This window comes from Brassica napus, chromosome C7 (genome assembly GCF_020379485.1).
Source record: "Brassica napus cultivar Da-Ae chromosome C7, Da-Ae, whole genome shotgun sequence".
NCBI lineage: Eukaryota > Viridiplantae > Streptophyta > Magnoliopsida > Brassicales > Brassicaceae > Brassica > Brassica napus.
Window position 1 is genome coordinate 51,416,586 of NC_063450.1, and position 18,048 is coordinate 51,434,633.

The window sequence follows — 18,048 nt, forward strand, 5'->3', positions numbered from 1 at the left end:
TATGACAATTAATGATTATGAATAATAAAGATTTGATAACAATTTTTCCATTCTTCTTCATTTTTGTTTAAATTTATATTATTAAAAAAAATTAAACAATCACATTAGCCATATAATAAAAAAATTAGATTTTTTCTTATATGTTATATTTTGAATTTTTTAAAATGACTTTAAATTACAAAAATGAGGAAACCTTATATGTTATATATTTTTTTTTAAACGACTTTAAAATACACTAATGAGGACACCTTATATGTTATATTTTTCTTATAAGTTATATTTTGAATTTTTTTAAAACGACTTTAAATTACAAAAATGTAAGTTTTCCTTAAGTATACGACTAAAAACATTAAAATGATATGTATCAATTCGATGGTTGATTTGAAAGCTTTCAAAACCATATGGAAGATAAAAGTCAAAATAATTTAACTGTGTAAACAATACTGTTCATTTTTTTCAAGAAAGTATTCGATGGAAAAAATAAGGTTTTTATGTTATAATTTGTTTAATGTCCACTAGAGAACATTATAGTAACCTAAAATATAAGAAGTGTGTATTCTTTCCTTAAATAAAAGCTACAGAATTAACTAATATGATTTACATATATATGACAATTAATGATTATGAATAATAAAGATTTGATAACAATTTTTGCATCTTTCTTCATTTTTTTTTGAATTTATATTATTAAAAAAAAATAAACAATCACATTAACCATATAATAAAAAAATAGATTTTTTCTTATATATTATATTTTAAATTTTTTAAAATGACTTTAAATTACAAAAATGAGGAAATCTTATATGTTATATTTTTTTTAAAAAACGAATTTAAAATACAAAAATGAGGACACCTTATATGTTATATTTTTCTTATATGTTAGATTTGTTCTTATATGTTATATTTTGAATTTTTTAAAACGACTTTAAATTACAAAAATGTAAGTTTTCCTTAAGTATACGACTAAAAACATTAAAATGACATGTATCAGTTCGATGGTTGATTTGAAAGCTTTCAAAACCATATGTAAGATAAAAGTCAAAACAATTCAGCTGTGAAAACAATACTGTTCACTTTTTCAAGAATGTGTTCGAGGAAAAAAATAAGGTTTTTATGTCATAATTTGTTTAATGTCCACTAGAGAACATTATATTAACCTAAAATATAAGAAGTGTGTATTCTTTCCTTAAATAAAAGTTACGAAATTACATAATATGATTTACATATATAAGGCAATTAATGATTATGAATAATAAAGATTTGATAACAATTTTTGCATCCTTCTTCATTTTGTTTAATTTTATAGTATTAAAAAAATAAACAATCACTTTAACCATATAATAAAAATATAGATTTTTTTTATATGTTATATTTTGAATTTTTTAAAATGACTTTAAATTACAAAAATGAAGAAACCTTATATGTTTTATATTTTTTTTAAACGACTTTAAAATACAAAAATTAGGACACCTTATATGTTATATTTTTCTTATATGTTAGATTTTTTCTTATATGTTATATTTTGAATTTTTTAAAACAACTTTAAATTACAAAAATGTAAGTTTTCCTTAAGTATACGACTAAAAACATTAAAATGACGTGTATCAATTCGATGGTTGATTTGAAAGCTTTCGAAACCATATGGAATATAAAAGTCAAAATAATTCAACTGTGAAAACAATAATGTTCATTTTTTTTCAAGAATGTGTTCGATGGAAAAAATAAGGTTTTTATGTCATAATTTGTTTAATGTCCAATCCGATTAACTCATGATGTATTAATTATAGTTTTGTTCCATTATTTTTAATAAAAATTGATCCGATCTATCGGAAAGAAATTACATAATAACAACAAAAAATATTTTATATATATAAATAAAATGATCAAATATATAAAAGAAACTATCGATAATATATACAAATAAACTCATCATGCGCAAAGCGCATGTTTTATCTTTGCGCGCATGTTTTATCCCAGTAATAATAATACTTTTCAAAGAAGAGAATAAAAATAAGTTCAAATTGACAAAATTGTTATTAGACTTATTTTGTATGGCTGTAAATTTCCAAATTGCATTCATTACGAACCCGTTCTTGGGTCTCAACTAATAGAAAGACAAAGACTAGTTTCGTGCAAAATTACACTGATCAATGCAATCCAATCAAATGACAGTTGTAAGAAGTCTCTTTCAACCATGTGATCTTAATATTCAACACTAAAATGCATATAATTCACTGGAATCAATAAAAATAGTGGAACAAAATGCAAAAGAAAATGAACCCGTGATATGAGTAATGCAATCATAAGTTGAAAACAAACAGTAAACTCTAAGGCAAATATGACAAAACGACACAACGAACAAATCAAAACTCTGTTTGATTATCTTGTCCACATTTTTTCCACATATCATCAATAATGCTTCTTCAACCACATTCACTCTGTAGCATAACCTCACTCTCTCTCTCACACACACACACTGACATAAAACATTACTAATCACTATTCATTCTCTTTAAGTGTCTACTCATAAAACAACCACATAAAGCTAACATTCTTTCAGCTTCTTGGTTAAAAAAAATGGCTAAGAAGAAGAAAGGCGACGACTTTAAGCTCCTCTGTTTGCTCTTGTTTCTATCCAGTTTGATTCAGACAGATGCTTCCTTTGGTGTAGGAGGCGGCGTTGGGGTCGGAATAGGCGGTGGTGTTGTCGGCGGCGGTGGAGTTTGGATTGGCGGCGGTAACGGGAACACCGTTCCAACAACAGCTCCAAGCAGCGCGGTTTACAATGCTCTTCAAGCTTGGAAAGCCGCCATTACAGAGGATCCTTCCGGTGTTCTGAAGACATGGGTTGGTTCAGATGTCTGTTCTTACAAAGGGGTTTTCTGCTCTGGTCAGTCTATAACCGCCATAGATCTTAACCATGCAAATCTCAGAGGCGTCCTCGTCAAAGACCTCGCTTACCTCTCCGACCTCAACATACTTCATCTCAACAGTAACAGATTCTACGGCCAAGTCCCAGAGTCCATCAAAGACTTGGACTCTCTCCAGGAGCTTGATCTCAGCAACAATAGACTCTCAGGTCCTTTCCCTTTAGTCACAATCTACATACCAAACCTGGTTTACCTCGACCTCCGGTTTAATAGCTTCTCAGGGTTCCTCCCTGAAGCTCTCTTCAACAAGAGACTAGACGCCATCTTCCTCAACAACAACCAGTTCGAAGGAGAGATCCCAGGGAACCTCGGAAACTCTCCTGCTTCTGTGATCAATCTCGCTAATAATAAATTCTCCGGCGAGATTCCGACGAGTTTCGGCCTCACCGGTTCGAGAGTGAGAGAGGTTCTGCTCTTGAATAACCAGTTAACCGGATGCATACCGGAATCTGTAGGAATGTTCTCGGAGATTGAAGTCTTTGACGTGAGCCACAACTCCTTGATGGGTCATGTCCCCGACACGATCTCCTGCCTGTCCGAGATTGAAATTTTGAATCTTGCTCACAACAGATTCTCCGGGGAGGTTCCTGACTTGGTCTGCTCGTTGAGGAGCCTGATAAACCTCACGGTTTCGTTCAATTTCTTCTCCGGGATTAGCTCCGAGTGCTCCAGGGTTAGCTTCGGGTTTGACTTCGCCGGGAACTGTATCCCCGGGAGAAACTCGCAGCGGCCGGAGCCTGATTGCTCTGGTTACTCCGGCGGGGGGATAAGCTGCTTCAGGACGCCGGTGCAGCCTCTGGCTTGCGCTGCGATAAGCATCGGACTCAAAGAGAAGTTCAGTCGCTACACTTCGTCTCATCCATGAGTGTTAGTTTAAAGTTAGAAACCGTTGTATGTTAGTTAAAGTTAGAAGCTTTTTGATTCTACGTTGAAGTTGTTGATCACCTCTAGAATTGGTGATTAGTGCATTCATCAAGTTTAAATAAATCATATGACTAGTTGTTGTTGTTGTTGTTACTCAGTACATGAATGAGAACACTAATGATCAAGGAATGTAGTACATTGGGTTTGGGACTTTGAAAGAACGATCAGCCACGGCGAAGCCGAGAAGATCGCTCCATTGATCGCCGGTATTGCCACGGATCTTGAAGCCTTCCCCGATCAACTTCGACCGCTGCTCCGACTTGTAGTTCGTAGCTGACTTCCCTTGATCTTCAGGACCTCTGCATTTTATAAACCAACAAGCAATACATTCTGTTAAAGGCCAAAGAAGAAAAGAACAGAGCGTTTTGGTGTACTAGCTTTACCTCAAGAGGAGCCTTTCCCAGCCGGAGTAACCGGCGTCTCGAAGATTAGTCTCGGTGACACTTCTTTGGTGTTCGTCCCGGCCAGTTAGGAGAACGATGGTGAAACCGAGTTTCTTGAGAGCATTGTACAGTCTCAAGCTTGCTTCAAAAGCTGGAGCTGTTCCTTCTACCACCCACTCGTTGAAGCTATTAGCCTCGAACGGTTCAGACCTAAACCAATCCGAAAACAATTCAATCAGTACCGCTAAAACCGGTACAATTACAACAGAACCGGATAGCCGGATCTACAAATCTAGTTAAACCGGATCAAATGCCTAGACCACTCCAACGGATTCGGTTTGATGATATGAACAACCAGGAAAGAACTCAAATCGAACCGGAATCTTAAACAGAAAACCGAATCTAAATGCGGAGACCATCATATACGCTAACAGATTCCGGTTTGATATTACGATCAACAATCATCAGAACCGTTGATTTAAAACAGATTTAGATCCAACGGCTAATAATAAAGAGATCGTACCCGTAACCATGAGCTCTGTAGTAGTCTAAATTCGTGAGGAGCGTCTCGTCGATATCGAAGATCCACACGTCCTTGCCGTCGCCGGAAACCTGAACCGTTTTAGCGAAGGCGAGGGCGTAATCGGCGATGACGCCGTAATCCGATCCGTACTGGTCTCCGTTGAGATAACCGGCGACGGAATCTACGCACACGGAGGGGATCACGTCCCAGGTTCCGGCGTTGTTGGTCTCCGCGGCCAGTCTCCAGCTCTCGCAGTAAGTATCTGCGGCTGAGGAGCGAGATCCGTCGCTTCCCGGGAGCTTGATGAAGGAGGTGCGGAGAGAGATCGCGTGATTCGGTAAGAAGGTGAATAGAGCGAGGACGATGAAGGAGATCGAAAGGCCACGAGGAGATGCCATTGGAGAGATTGAGAGAGAGAGACAGATTCTCTTCGTTCAAAAAAGAAAAAGAGATTCTCCAAAACGATTGGTTATTGGATTATATAAACTATAGTATAGTTTGATTTTTTTTCCAACTAATTTTATTAGCTATACTCTCTTTTCTTGACATCGTTTCATTAGCTTAATGACTATATATAATATAGTTTGATTTAGAATTATGTGTTTTTTTTTCTCACCTAGTTTCGCTAAATGATTTGATCGATAATTCGATATATAATATTGTTGCTTTTTTATTTTATTTTTTCGCCTAGTTGCTAAATGACATTTGTTCGATACATAATATAGTTTGATATTGTATTTCTTTTTTGAGAAATTAGGGTGTATATACACCATTTCGACCATAATTTGCAAACTATCCGATCACTATTACATGAACTGTATATTTCTTTTTAATACCAGAATAACCCTATGGCTCTATACACCTGCATTATCCTAGCTCAGATTTTGTGTCAGAACTTAGACACACTAACACGTTTTTCAATTTTTTCTGATAATTATTAATCCTCCATTTTCAAAACTAGAAAGAATTGAGAGAGGAGAAATCGAAAAGAAACCATTATTAGATCTAATCCAAAAAAACTGAAGAGATGCTTGTTTGCAGCCAAGATCCACAAATGCTCCTAATTTGTAACTAAAATCACTATCACTAAATCTTTATTTGTTTGTGATTTCTTCTCATTTTTTTTCTAATATTTTTGTCCTTTCCAAGTTCTAACGGTAAAACTACTGGTTTTTATTTTTTGGAGATGGGGAAGATACAATATCTTCAGATCTCGAAGCATGTCTAAATGAAGAAGAAGACAGAGATTTGGTGTCTTTTGTTGGGAGGTTAGGGTCTAATATCTTTCATCGATTTTAACTTATTGTTTACCACTTAACATAATGCTTACTCATCTATATACTTTAAAATATTTTGTAGCCCATAGTGATAGTGATTTATTTAGATGGTAACCCATAATGTATAGAATATATTATAGATAACTTAGTCGATAACTTTTTCATTACTCTCCAATATATGTTTATATGTTTGCGATTTATTCAAGTTTTCTACTTTTGTTATTTGCCTAGGGAAACCTATTCTATAAGGATATCTTTTTAATTAGCTGACAACTTATATTGTAACATTATTATTCTTCATTAGATTTTAACTAGAAGAGTTTAGTAGATCATCTATTGAGGACGACAAAGTGTTTTGGAGTATATATAGTTAGATGGTAACCCATAGTGTATTCAGTAATAATAGTTGTAGACGATAACAATCTAGTTAGACGATATAGCATTGTCTAGTTGTTATTATACAATATGTATAGAAACCAAACTCTTTAACTTTCTGCAATACTACTTCTATATACTGGGATTATGTTTATATTTTTTGTTGTGTCAAGTATTAATAAGTATAGACGATATCTATTTAGTTAAATGTTAATGTCAATTGTAGAAGTTAAAATATTAGTTTATTATGTGTTGTGTTTAATGTTGTAAGTGGAGATAATGTCGCTTGTAGAAAAAGATGGAGACCCCATCCCGGCTAAAACTGATTTTTAGTCGCATGATTAGGTAGCAAACGTGTGGGACAATATAGTTTGGCTTATCAGTAAAGAGCATGCTTTCAAGAAGACTATGTTTCTCTCGGTCGTAAAACTGTGACTTCTCAACACCTGCAATTCATCGGATCCACTACCAATCTTCCTCTCCCACAGTGCCGCCTCCTATGCAGCCTTCATCAACATCAGCATACAGTTTTGCATTTAGCATTTTTTTTATCGTCTAACTTTTTTTTTTGCTAAATTGTAAATATCATTCATGAATGAAAGTTTGGTTACAACAAAGTTGAACCAGATTCTACTCGAAAGCTGGTTTGTTCTTAGAAGCCGCAAAAAATTAAAAAACTCCTAAGAAACATGAAGAATTAAACCAAGATAGACGACATACGCCAATCCTAGTGTTAATTAAATTCAGAACAAAAGACAACACAACATCCTAATCACAGCGCTTCTTGCACATCAGGATAAACCGAAATGAGCAAGAGTGATAGTTGTAAGGCAAGCTGAACGAGCACTCACCAGCAGGTGGCTCCTAACGGTTTCGACGGAGGCGGCAACTACGGCTCCGGAACACCAAAGGAGGAGGACGTCGAACAACAGAGCCAAAAAACTAACTCGGCTTGAATACCAAAATGTGAACTCGATGTGTCGTCGCTGACGGTGAAGAGCATATCTTGTCAAACGCAGGCGGTATAATCAGCCATCCGGCCACGCGACAGTAATCTTGCGACAGAGATATCAAGTCCAAAACAATGGCAACGCCGGAGCTATGAAGAAGCGGGTTGAAGTACAGGAGGAGAGATGATCCCCTCAAATCATGTGCCCCAACAGAAAAGCGAGAGCTCCGACATCTAGCAATGGACACCATCACGGCGGGTCGTCCTCAAAACCCTAGGAGATGATGTCACAACGCGAGAAGCGAATCCTCGGAAACAGAACCGTTGAGAAGAACCATGGATGTTGTCGATTGAACTACAATGGAGGTCCTCGATGGTGAGCCTCGTCACCACTTTTCTCTCAGATCTGAGAGGAGAAGCTCAACACTGACCTTGAATCAAATCGAGGAGAAACCGACTGGACGAGACGAAGATGACGGGACAGAGACGGCGACGCGTCGAACGTTCCGGCGGATCTCGGTCTCAGATCTGACCCAGATCTGAGCTCAAACCGGTTCTCACAAGACAGATCCATGACGCCTAAGAGAATCCAACCCTTGTCGAACCTCGCCGAAGCTCCGGGGAAACCACATACGACCATGGTTTCCGGTAGATCCACGGGGAAATCCAGAGACATCGCGCAAAGAGGTGAGAACAAGAGAGAATCAGCAGAGGAAAGAGGCGGAGCTTGGATATGGCGGGGTCGGCAATGGCCCTCTCGCAGCGTCGAGAGACGCCGGAGAGGCAAGCGGAGGAGCACGGGGAGATGAGTCTCGAGAAGTTGGGGAGTGGGATAGGAAAAGGTGTACTTAATACATTACCACTTACATACTAGTGTTATAGTTAACTAGTAAATTTAGACACTAATATTATCTATAACTTACTGCTGTTTATAAATTTAAAATTTTAAAATTTTATGTTAGTCGATATTTATCTAGTTACTTGATATTATTTATGTTTTAACGAATGCTAATTTGCACAATTCAAAAATGATAAATTTGTGTATATCTAACATACATGTTAGCGGTTACACCAACATAATACAATTCCTAATGTAGTAACGAATTATATATTATGGTTAACCTTTTGTGTGTTTAGTGAGAGTTATATTAATCGCTAAAATATGTGTTAGTGAGAATGTTTTGTAAGTGAATCAAATATGTACATGAGATAACAAATAAGAAATGCAACTAATATATAACTTAACAAATAATAACATTAATATATAACTATCTATAGTGGTTGGTATTAGTAATGTTAAATAATAATAATTTAAACATGTGGTTCAGAACTAACCTACAGCAGACCTAAGCAAGCCTTAGCTGGCCACCAAATCGTATTTGGAGATTTACCAAGATAGTTCTAAATGTTTTCGCCGTCAACCTCACTCCTAACGTGGCTAATGGCAAGGACAATTCAGGAAGTTCATACATTTAAGCTACAGAGCTTATTGGGTTTATCAGCAAAAGAGGTAGTTTGCTAATTCTAATCAAAAAGTGGTATATCTACCTAATTGTCTCTTCTTTTTGTGCACCTAGTTTCATTAGCTAAATGACTAGTTGTTGATATAAATAGCACTGTTCATTTTATAAACTCTACCACTAGCGGCAGCGGACAATCGGAGACATGAAAACGGAGTTTCCACTTCTGCTGAAATTTTCAGCGTCGTATTTATCAGATTGAACTTGACGCAGAGACTGAATGAAACAGATCCGTGTTGTTTTGTTTATACAACATCTGTCGTGGCCATGATTGTGATTCTGAGACGATGCCGCTAATTCTGACGTTTATAAAACGAAGCCTAATATAGTTTGATTTTTTCCACCTAGTTTCATAAGTTAGACGACATTTGGTCGATATATATTATAGTTTGATAGAGTATAGGTTAAAATTTTAAAGATATATATATATATATTTTTTTAAAAAAAAATGGCTTGATATAGATATTATTTCCATTCCAGTTTCGATGAACTTACTTTCCAAAAATTAGCCAATGTTTATCAGGAAAAAAATCTAAAACCAAATTACTGCCCAAAAGAAAAAAAAAAACATTGGCAAGCTAAACCAATATAGTTTTGCTGAAAGATTTGGAGTTATTAATTCATGGAGTGAATCATGTTTTCTTATATGTAATTTCAAAGGATCAAACTTAAGCGAAGAAGCATGCATAAATAATCTATGTTGGATGGTCTAAACTCTAGAGCATCTTTAATTTGTTGTTGTTGTTGTTGTTAAACTTGGAGATCTGACTCCATATTTCACTCGATCTTAAACTTTCAACCCACTGTTTTATATAATACAACACGTTACATGTGTGTAGAAGAGCACATGACCTTACTATTGATGTGAATATATTATTTATTTTACAACTTATGGAAGTACATAAGTAAAAAGTAAGAAATAGTGGAAGGAAGTGAATGGATTTTTCTTTCTTTATGATATATGATTATTCACATAAAGTAAAATATCTAAAGCATAACAAGGCTGGTAAAATATATGCTTTGGTTGTTTGTGGTTAGCAAAATACTTTCTGTTTCTGTTTTTTTTTTTTCAAAAACCATCATATTAATTATTTAATCAAGATTTTTGACAAAAAAAAATTCTTCATATTTAGTACTAGATTTTATAACTATGTATGATTTTTACTGTATCAGTTATGTACATAAATTATTTTGTTTCTCTTCACATGATAGTTTTCATATATGTTTCCTAGAAGAGTTTCTCTCTCTGTTTCTCTAATCAGTATAAAACGTTATTTCTCTATCCCAATTTAAAGATCAAAACATTTCTGCAATCAAACAATCATTGTATTAACAGTCATCTTCTTCTTTTTTCACAAGTCAAGGCAAAACTAGTTTGTACGTATCTGTTCATCTCCATGATTGTTATGTCTGGTAAGAATTCGCATGGCTTGTATTTCACTGAACAATGGACCATACAAACATCAAATATTCTTGAAATCGATGCGTCAAATCGTTTAAGCAAAGTTTGTCATAAAAATAAAACCTGCTAAAAACGAAACAGGTGCTAAAAACGAAACAGCTGATTAGATTTACAAATATCACTTGACATCTACCAGACATATATTTAGAATTCTAGGTTTAGATACTTTCAACTAATCATTTGCTCAAAGTTTCAAAAAAAAAAAATCATTTGCTCAAATAATATATGCTAGTTCGTTTATATAATAATATATACTTAAGTTCTTTGTTTCAAAAAAAAAATACTTAAGTTCTTTATTTGTTGTTAAAAAAATATACTTGAAATTACATTTATAAGCTCTTTTAACATGTTTGTTTGTTTTTAACCTTTTTGGCTTTGCCAATTGCAGATGGAGCGGATACAAGAATGTGTATTGTGGTCGAGAAGCTGAGCAAGCCATGCACTTTTCAAGAATGCCAACCACTTTGTATTCAGAAATACAAAGGGACTGGCGTTTGTCTCGGACATAACAACTCTAATTGCAAGTGCAAATATAATTGCTAATTAAGCTTAATTATGTGTAATTTGATGTTAAATTAGACAGAAAATCTTTATTGTCACAGGAATAAAATCATTTATATATATATGTACAAACCGAGCGGTAAAACACTAAACGTGCATTTTACTAATCCGAAAATGCAAATATACGTCCGATCTCAGTAATAATCAGGGATAGCAAAACGTGGGTTCAAGGAAAGCCTCATCGGCACAACCACTAATTCAGTAACTAAAAATCATATATAGAGACAGAAGAACATTTGATGAAAAGAGAACTTTAAATTACGCAGATTGGATGAAAATTTTGTAACTCTCAGATAAAATACGTAGAAGAGGCAGAATTGATAGAGATAAAAAGAAAAATTTATAAAGGTTTTAGTTTCTGTTGTCAACTTATAATAACCTTTACATCAAAACAATTTTGATAGAATATAAATGAAATTAGTTCATATGTACATTTTATACAAACGACGAAAGTGAGAGTAAGCTCACATAAATCATGCCACATCATTAATTTTGTAGTTAAACCATTACGTGCCCAGATATGATTGGATAGTTCATATGTACATTTTATACAAACGACGAAAGTGATCTATTCTATTAAAACACAAATATGACCAATTGATATATGTTGAGTCTAATAATTGTTTTTCTATGTTATCAAATCTAAAAGAAATAAAACATAATACTTTTAAACTGAATTGAAATTAAAACTGTATTTCCATAACTACCATCTATTGGTCAAAACATGTATTTTGTAACCTCCTTTCTATAATTATCGATGGCCACACCACTTCTTTCTAATATTTATATTAGTCAACTGTTATATAAATGATAATAATAATTATTCTTTTCTTTTGGGTTTATATCAAAACTAAGTTTGCTTACTTCCTTTCAACAGTATTCTATCAGAATTTTCTTTTGTGTGTTATTGGATAATCTGAACATTTTTCTTTTTAGAATTTTAACCTTTTATTTTATTAATAGAACACATTATTTTATATAATTATGTATACAGTTACATTATTGACATATCTTTCTATAATTGTATGCTAATTATTTCTTATAATCTCGGTTAAAAAGTATAAAATTTAATTTTTATATCACAGATACTTTATATTTGTTAAGAAATACAAAATAAAAACACTTATTGTAGTTTCATTTTTTCACCTTTAATATTATGAAAGAAGATATATACTATTTTCACCGACTATTAAAATATAATATTTAGTAATAATAAAATTTGGTATATTTAATTATTTTAACTAATTATAACTTACATCTCACCTAAAAAATTAGGATTTATTCAACTAGACATTAATTTATTCAAATTTTAAATATTTTACATAGACATTAAGTTTATCAATTAACAAAGAACAAGATGTTAAAATAGGGTTTAACGGTTTTAATAGAAATAAACATTCATATAAACTCATTTAGTTTAACGGGACCGAAATAGGTTATTAGATCAAAAATATTTATTAAATGTTATATATTCTATTAAAACAACAGTATGACCAATCAATAAAAATAGGATCTAACTATTTTTTTTATTTAAAGAGTTATTATCTATTAAGTAAATAATATAACTGTAACCCACTAACCCCATATTTCTTTTTGTAAACGAACCCACTAATTCTATATTTTAGAATTAGTTTTGCGCTTTAAAGGTAACGTGGTTTTTATTTACATTGGATCACAATTTATAAAACCCATTTTATTTTGTTAAATAGGATTACAAAGAGAAACACAATTACAAAGAAAAGTATAAATATGATTATAAAGAAAAATATAAATATGAAAATTAATTTTTTTTTTTAAAATGTAAAACAAAAAATATACCCGCCCTTTCAGAATCTAGTTGAGCTGATAAAAGAGATAGGTTTGTGTTTCGTGGAAGTGGTGGTGATCGTGTGAGAGACGTTTGAGCAATATTGGTTTACATCAATATAAATCTGTTTATAGTTTTTTTTTTTTTTTTTTTTTTTTGCAACTTAAATCTGTTTATAGTTATCATCTTCAGATCTTCTAATATATAAAATTTGATTTAAAACCCTGGTCGATTTAGTTTTAATATGATTAGTATATTGTGGTATTATTTTCTTTTAGAAATGATATTTAAAACAGAATATGATTTCAGTGAAATGATTTTTTTTTTTTTTTGCAAAATGCAAGTACACAAATAAAAAGTAAGAAATAGTGAAAGGAAGTGAATGGATTTCTTTCTTTATGAAATTCACATAAAGTAAAATAGCTAAAGCATAACAAGACTGGTAAATTTTAGGCTTTAGTTGTTTGTCGTTAATAAAATACTTTTCTGTTTTTAGTTTTTTATTTTTCAAAAACCATTTTGTTATTCAATCAAGATTTTTGAAAACAAATTCTTCAAAATTTAGTACTAGATTTTATAACTATGTATGATTTTTACAGTATTGGTTATGTAAATAAGTTATTTTTATTTTCTTCATATTATAGTTTTCATATATATGTTTCCTAGAAAGAGTTTCTCTAATCAGTATAAAATGCTCTTTCTCTATCCCATTTTCAATATCAAAAATTTCTGCAATCAAATAATCATTGTATTAACATAACCCTCTTCTTCTTTTTTTTCATAAATCATGGCAAAATTAGTTTGTTCGTGTCTGTTAATCTCCATGCTTGTTCTTTCTGGTAAGATTTCGTACGGCTTGTATTTCATTGAGCAAAGAACTATACAAGCATCATATATTAATTCTTGAAATTGATGCGTCTAAATCGTTTAAGCAAAGTTTGTTTTACAAATAAACACTACTATAAAACAAACTAGTCAGTTGATTAGATTTTACAAAGATCACTTAACATATATCAGACATATATTTATAATTGTAGGTTTAGATACCTTTCAACTAATCATATTTTAATAATATATGCTTGTTCGTTTATATTATAATCTATGCTTAAGTTATTTATCAGTTGTTAAAAAGTATACTTAAATTACATTTGTAAGCTCTTTTAACATGTTTGTTTGTTTTTAGCATTTTTGGCTTTGCCAAGTGCAGATGGAGCGGAGATAAGAAGGTGTAGTGTGGTGTTGAACCTAAGCAAGCCATGCACTTTTCAAGAATGCCAACCACTTTGTATTCAGAAGTACAAGGGGACTGGCGTTTGTCTCGGAGATAACATTAAGAACTCTAAATGCAATTGTGAATATAATTGCTAAGCTTTATTATTATATATATAATATGATGTTAAACTAGACACAAAATCTTTATTATCACATGAATAATTATCTCTTTTTTTTTGTAATATAAACCTTGCGGTAAAATACTAAACATGCATTTTGCTAACCAGATCCGTATATGCAAATCACGGTTGAATAAAGTATGTCCAATCTCAGTGATAATCAGTGCTAACAAAACGTGGCACGAGCGGTATTTTTGCCATAATCAAAACAAAATAAATAATCTCGGATCACGGATCTTTGAGTCCGACCAAACTCAAGTAGATAATGCTAATCTTTCTCCAATTTTACCATCTTTGAAATTATATTCTCCTCCAAATTGTCTTTCCTTATTTTTTTTTCATTTGTGGCTCCTATTCTTACATCTGTTAAGCTACTTTAGTATCTAGTCATCAAGTTGATTAGTAAAAGGAAACTGGTTAGTTCTTGAACATGGAAGGTCTCTTGATGTAGCTAACACTCCTGTGTTTGTTTGCTGTATGTGATTTTGTGCTTAGAAACTTACTTGTGAAAGAGGTCTTTAGATGTTTGATTATGTAATGTCACGATTGAAAGGACAAGACTTTCATAGCTATTTCTGCTTTAGTGACATGTTTAATGCGTTAGATGGGTTCGAATAGTTGATCTCGATCTTTAGCTGATCATAAAAATCGTGTCTTTCTGTTGTGACAAAAGCTTATATGTTTTAGCTGAGTCTCGATGGCGTGTCCTTATAGCATCGGTTATTTGGTTGCAGATATTATAATAACTCACTGCCACCAATAACCAAAGCTTATGGTACTTTGTGCCTCCTTGCTACATCACTCTCTCAGCTTGGCCTAGCTTCTCCTATCCACATTGCTTTGATCCCTGAACTTGTATTCAAGCATTTCCGTTCTTCTGGACACCGTTCCTTGGAGCTCACTTGTGTTCATGCTTTTGTAGCTCTGGAGCAGAGAGTTTCCAAATGCTAACATCAGCCTATACGGTCTAGTCAATCTTAAGGTATTGAAAGTGTTTCTTTTCGTGAGCATTATTCAAGAACCTGTTCTCTAGTATTATAATGTTAAGTTATAACTTTTTGAAACTTGGGAGTTACTCCACATGGCTTTCTACCTCCCGTGGGCAATGCTAGCACTCGATCTTCTTGGAATCATAGCTGGACATCTGTACTACTTCTTAACAGTCCTTCGCCCTCTCGCCACCGGAAAGAACTACCTGAAAACCCCTAAATGGGTGTATCCTTGATTCAAATTTATGACTTGTTCCAAATTGTTTCTTTGAGTTTTGGTTGTTTTTTTTTTTTGTGATCCCTTGACTGTCTCAATAGTAATAAACTGGTAGCAAGGTGGCGAACAGGAGCTCCAGTGGCAGCTCGAGAAGCAAGTGGTGTAGGAGCTGCAGTAGGAGGAGGAGACGGAGCTTATTCAAGTGCTCGTGCCCCACCAGAGAGCTCAAACACTGCATTCAGAGGTCGATCATATCGTCTCACCGACTGAAATATAAACCCTCTCGTGTTTCTTGGTTTTCAATCGGCTTAATCATCCCAAATCTTTGAAATAAACAATTCCACTAACAAATAGGAGGTAGCTTTGTGTGTTATGAGCGGTACACTTTTAAATATGAGCAATCCATTGAGAGGCTTTTGATTCAATGTTGTATTCAAATGCTGAGTGCCCTTATAAATGATCTCTACGAGAAACTTGGTCGTCAAGCAATATTTTAACCTAATTAAATTAAATTTCAGTGATTAATAATGGATATCGAGTGAACCAGATGAAATTTCATGACACAACAGACGAGTCTGGTCGGACAAGATATGACTTGTTATTAACTGACCAAAAATATAAGGGAGTCTTGGTGACACTTAGATTTCTATAGAGTTTGTTGATATTAAAAATTGAGAAATTTGGAAAGAGCTTTAAAGAATTTTTTTATATTGTAAAAATATATAAAAATAAAGTAATATAATGATTCTAAGAATAACAAATGATTTTGTATAAAATTATATAATCATTAAACCAATAACACTAGATTTTAATGAGAATGTATGAATCTATAAACCAATAATACTATTTGGACAGACTCGTTTTTTCTTTGAAAATTCAAATAATCATTATAAATCCGATTTCCACTGACACCCCTAAAAAATAAAAACATAATTGATTACGAGTAATCATTTATTCCCGCGAAAATTTCGTTGGTGATCGTTATTAATGATGAAGCTATAACAAAGGCGAGACGTAAGCAAAAAGACTAATTGAAATTATATTTTTGTAAAAACATTGAAATGTACGGCTGAGAATTAGTCTATGTTATCAAACGGTTGAGAATCATTCTTTGCCGCATTGTTTTCCGCTTCCCCTATTTATCTAGAGGACGACGTCCCAACGCTGCTCATAACATATAACGTAGAGAAAAGAAAAAGAAGAAGATAGGAAAAAATGTCGTGGCAAACTTACGTTGATGAGCATTTGATGTGTGATGTTGGAGATGGTCAGGGTCATCACCTAACCGCTGCAGCAATCGTTGGTCATGACGGTAGCGTTTGGGCTCAGAGCGCCAACTTCCCTCAGGTATATATGAAGATTTTAATAATGCCATTGGTATGGAGATTCCCTTTTAATGTACATCATAGATCCATATTCTTGTAATTACATTCAAAGTCGATCAATCTCTATCTTGTTCTTGTGTGTATAAGCGCATTCACTTCTTGTGTAATATATTAGATAATGACATATATCTTATTGGCACGATTGAAATAATCCTTACTCTGTTTATGATATTGTTGATGATAGTTCAAGGCACAAGAGTTCACTGGTATAATGAAGGATTTTGATGAACCGGGTCACTTAGCCCCCACAGGGTTATTTCTAGCAGGGGCCAAGTACATGGTGATCCAAGGTGAGCCTGGTGCTGTAATCCGTGGCAAGAAGGTAATGTAACTCTTCGATTTGCTTCATGATTGCACATGTTATCCCTACATATATATATGTTTATGTGCATTATCAAAGAACATTGTATTTTTTTTTTGTTGGTTTGATTCGATAGGGAGCAGGAGGCATAACCATAAAGAAAACAGGACAATCATGTGTGTTTGGGATCTATGAAGAGCCCGTCACACCAGGACAGTGCAACATGGTCGTCGAGAGGCTGGGTGATTACCTCCTCGAACAAGATCTCTAAGCCACCAACCTCATCAAACTAATATATAGGATTTGGTTTTTGGTTTCTGGATTCTCTCTAAGAAGCTGAAGCCTTAATCAATGTCTGATTCTTAAAAAATGGTTTTCTTGGTTTCATACATTTCATTTTGTTTTTTTTTTTTCTTGTTTAACATATTTAATTAATTTTCTATTGCTTTTTAACCAATTACATTTTTCTTTCTATTGCATCCAAACTCGGTGGTCATATGTAGTTGAACATCGATCTAAAACATAAAAAATTATTACACTGCCAGTTTTGATATTGTATAAATTTTGACATGTTTCATGAGCTTTAACTCAAGATCAGTCCCTATTACATCAATTGTTTACAAGAACAAAATATAACTATTTTTACGTTTATAACTGAATTTGCAGCTTAGAAACCACAGTTATATGATTTAGAAGTAGCGTACTAGACTTTTCTCCGTCGGGTCGAGAAAATCATTCTCTACACGGTTGCAATTAAACAAAGGCATTATTAAGATTTTTTTTTTAAATAAATAATTTAGGTTATAATAAGAAAGCAATAACACTTCTATAAAAGAGAAAGACAAAAGATCTTACCAAGAGTTGCTGAATTGAATGTCCCGATACCATCTTTAGCATTCAAATTACATGTGAGAATTGTTTCATTTCGACTATCACTTAGAATAGTTAAATTGGTTTTCATCTCCCCAATGTTAACTTCTTCATCGTAGTTTCATCTGTTAAAAAAGATTACAAAGTAAGTATTGCTATTTTCTGGAGCAGCAACAACGTACTC

At 33.2% G+C, this 18,048-nt stretch overlaps 4 protein-coding genes and 1 pseudogene across 4 annotated transcripts; 4 read left to right on the forward strand and 1 right to left on the reverse strand.

Annotated features, from left to right (window-relative positions):
• Positions 1-2,577: 2,577 nt before the first annotated feature.
• LOC106366441 (leucine-rich repeat extensin-like protein 4) lies at positions 2,578-3,947 on the forward strand. Its single transcript, XM_013806042.3, has one exon. It carries the CDS (start codon positions 2,578-2,580, stop codon positions 3,793-3,795), a length of 1,218 nt encoding a protein of 405 aa, XP_013661496.2. The 3' UTR covers positions 3,796-3,947.
• On the reverse strand, positions 3,859-5,425 carry LOC106366442 (acid phosphatase 1). Its single transcript, XM_013806043.3, has 3 exons — positions 4,761-5,425; positions 4,238-4,447; positions 3,859-4,153 (listed from the first exon to the last, which is right to left on the reverse strand). The coding sequence occupies exons 1-3, from the start codon at positions 5,156-5,158 to the stop codon at positions 3,976-3,978; spliced, it is 786 nt and encodes a 261-aa protein (XP_013661497.2). The 5' UTR covers positions 5,159-5,425; the 3' UTR covers positions 3,859-3,975.
• A 7,450-nt stretch (positions 5,426-12,875) lies between these two features.
• Positions 12,876-14,188, forward strand: LOC125590130 (defensin-like protein 163). Its single transcript, XM_048763208.1, has 2 exons — positions 12,876-13,550; positions 13,895-14,188. The coding sequence occupies exons 1-2, from the start codon at positions 13,499-13,501 to the stop codon at positions 14,077-14,079; spliced, it is 237 nt and encodes a 78-aa protein (XP_048619165.1). The 5' UTR covers positions 12,876-13,498; the 3' UTR covers positions 14,080-14,188.
• A 344-nt stretch (positions 14,189-14,532) lies between these two features.
• Positions 14,533-16,270, forward strand: LOC125590677 (annotated as a pseudogene).
• A 207-nt stretch (positions 16,271-16,477) lies between these two features.
• LOC106364220 (profilin-4) lies at positions 16,478-17,574 on the forward strand. Its single transcript, XM_013803842.3, has 3 exons — positions 16,478-16,655; positions 16,878-17,015; positions 17,131-17,574. Exons 1-3 carry the CDS (start codon positions 16,524-16,526, stop codon positions 17,263-17,265), a joined length of 405 nt encoding a protein of 134 aa, XP_013659296.1. The 5' UTR covers positions 16,478-16,523; the 3' UTR covers positions 17,266-17,574.
• The last annotated feature ends 474 nt before the right edge of the window (positions 17,575-18,048 follow it).

What these genes read in the sequence shown, in the direction of transcription:
- LOC106366441 (XM_013806042.3), top strand. Translation starts at nt 2,578, where the DNA reads ATGGCTAAGAAGAAGAAAGGCGACGACTTTAAGCTCCTCTGTTTGCTC.
- LOC106366442 (XM_013806043.3), bottom strand. Translation starts at nt 5,158, where the DNA reads ATGGCATCTCCTCGTGGCCTTTCGATCTCCTTCATCGTCCTCGCTCTA. An exon ending in TACAGAGCTCATGGTTACGG is followed by an intron (nt 4,448 to 4,760) that starts GTACGATCTCTT and finishes GGATTGGTTTAG; the next exon opens with GTCTGAACCGTTCGAGGCTA. An exon ending in TGGGAAAGGCTCCTCTTGAG is followed by an intron (nt 4,154 to 4,237) that starts GTAAAGCTAGTA and finishes TATAAAATGCAG; the next exon opens with AGGTCCTGAAGATCAAGGGA.
- LOC125590130 (XM_048763208.1), top strand. Translation starts at nt 13,499, where the DNA reads ATGGCAAAATTAGTTTGTTCGTGTCTGTTAATCTCCATGCTTGTTCTT. An exon ending in CTCCATGCTTGTTCTTTCTG is followed by an intron (nt 13,551 to 13,894) that starts GTAAGATTTCGT and finishes GTTTGTTTTTAG; the next exon opens with CATTTTTGGCTTTGCCAAGT.
- LOC106364220 (XM_013803842.3), top strand. Translation starts at nt 16,524, where the DNA reads ATGTCGTGGCAAACTTACGTTGATGAGCATTTGATGTGTGATGTTGGA. An exon ending in AGAGCGCCAACTTCCCTCAG is followed by an intron (nt 16,656 to 16,877) that starts GTATATATGAAG and finishes TGTTGATGATAG; the next exon opens with TTCAAGGCACAAGAGTTCAC. An exon ending in CTGTAATCCGTGGCAAGAAG is followed by an intron (nt 17,016 to 17,130) that starts GTAATGTAACTC and finishes TTGATTCGATAG; the next exon opens with GGAGCAGGAGGCATAACCAT.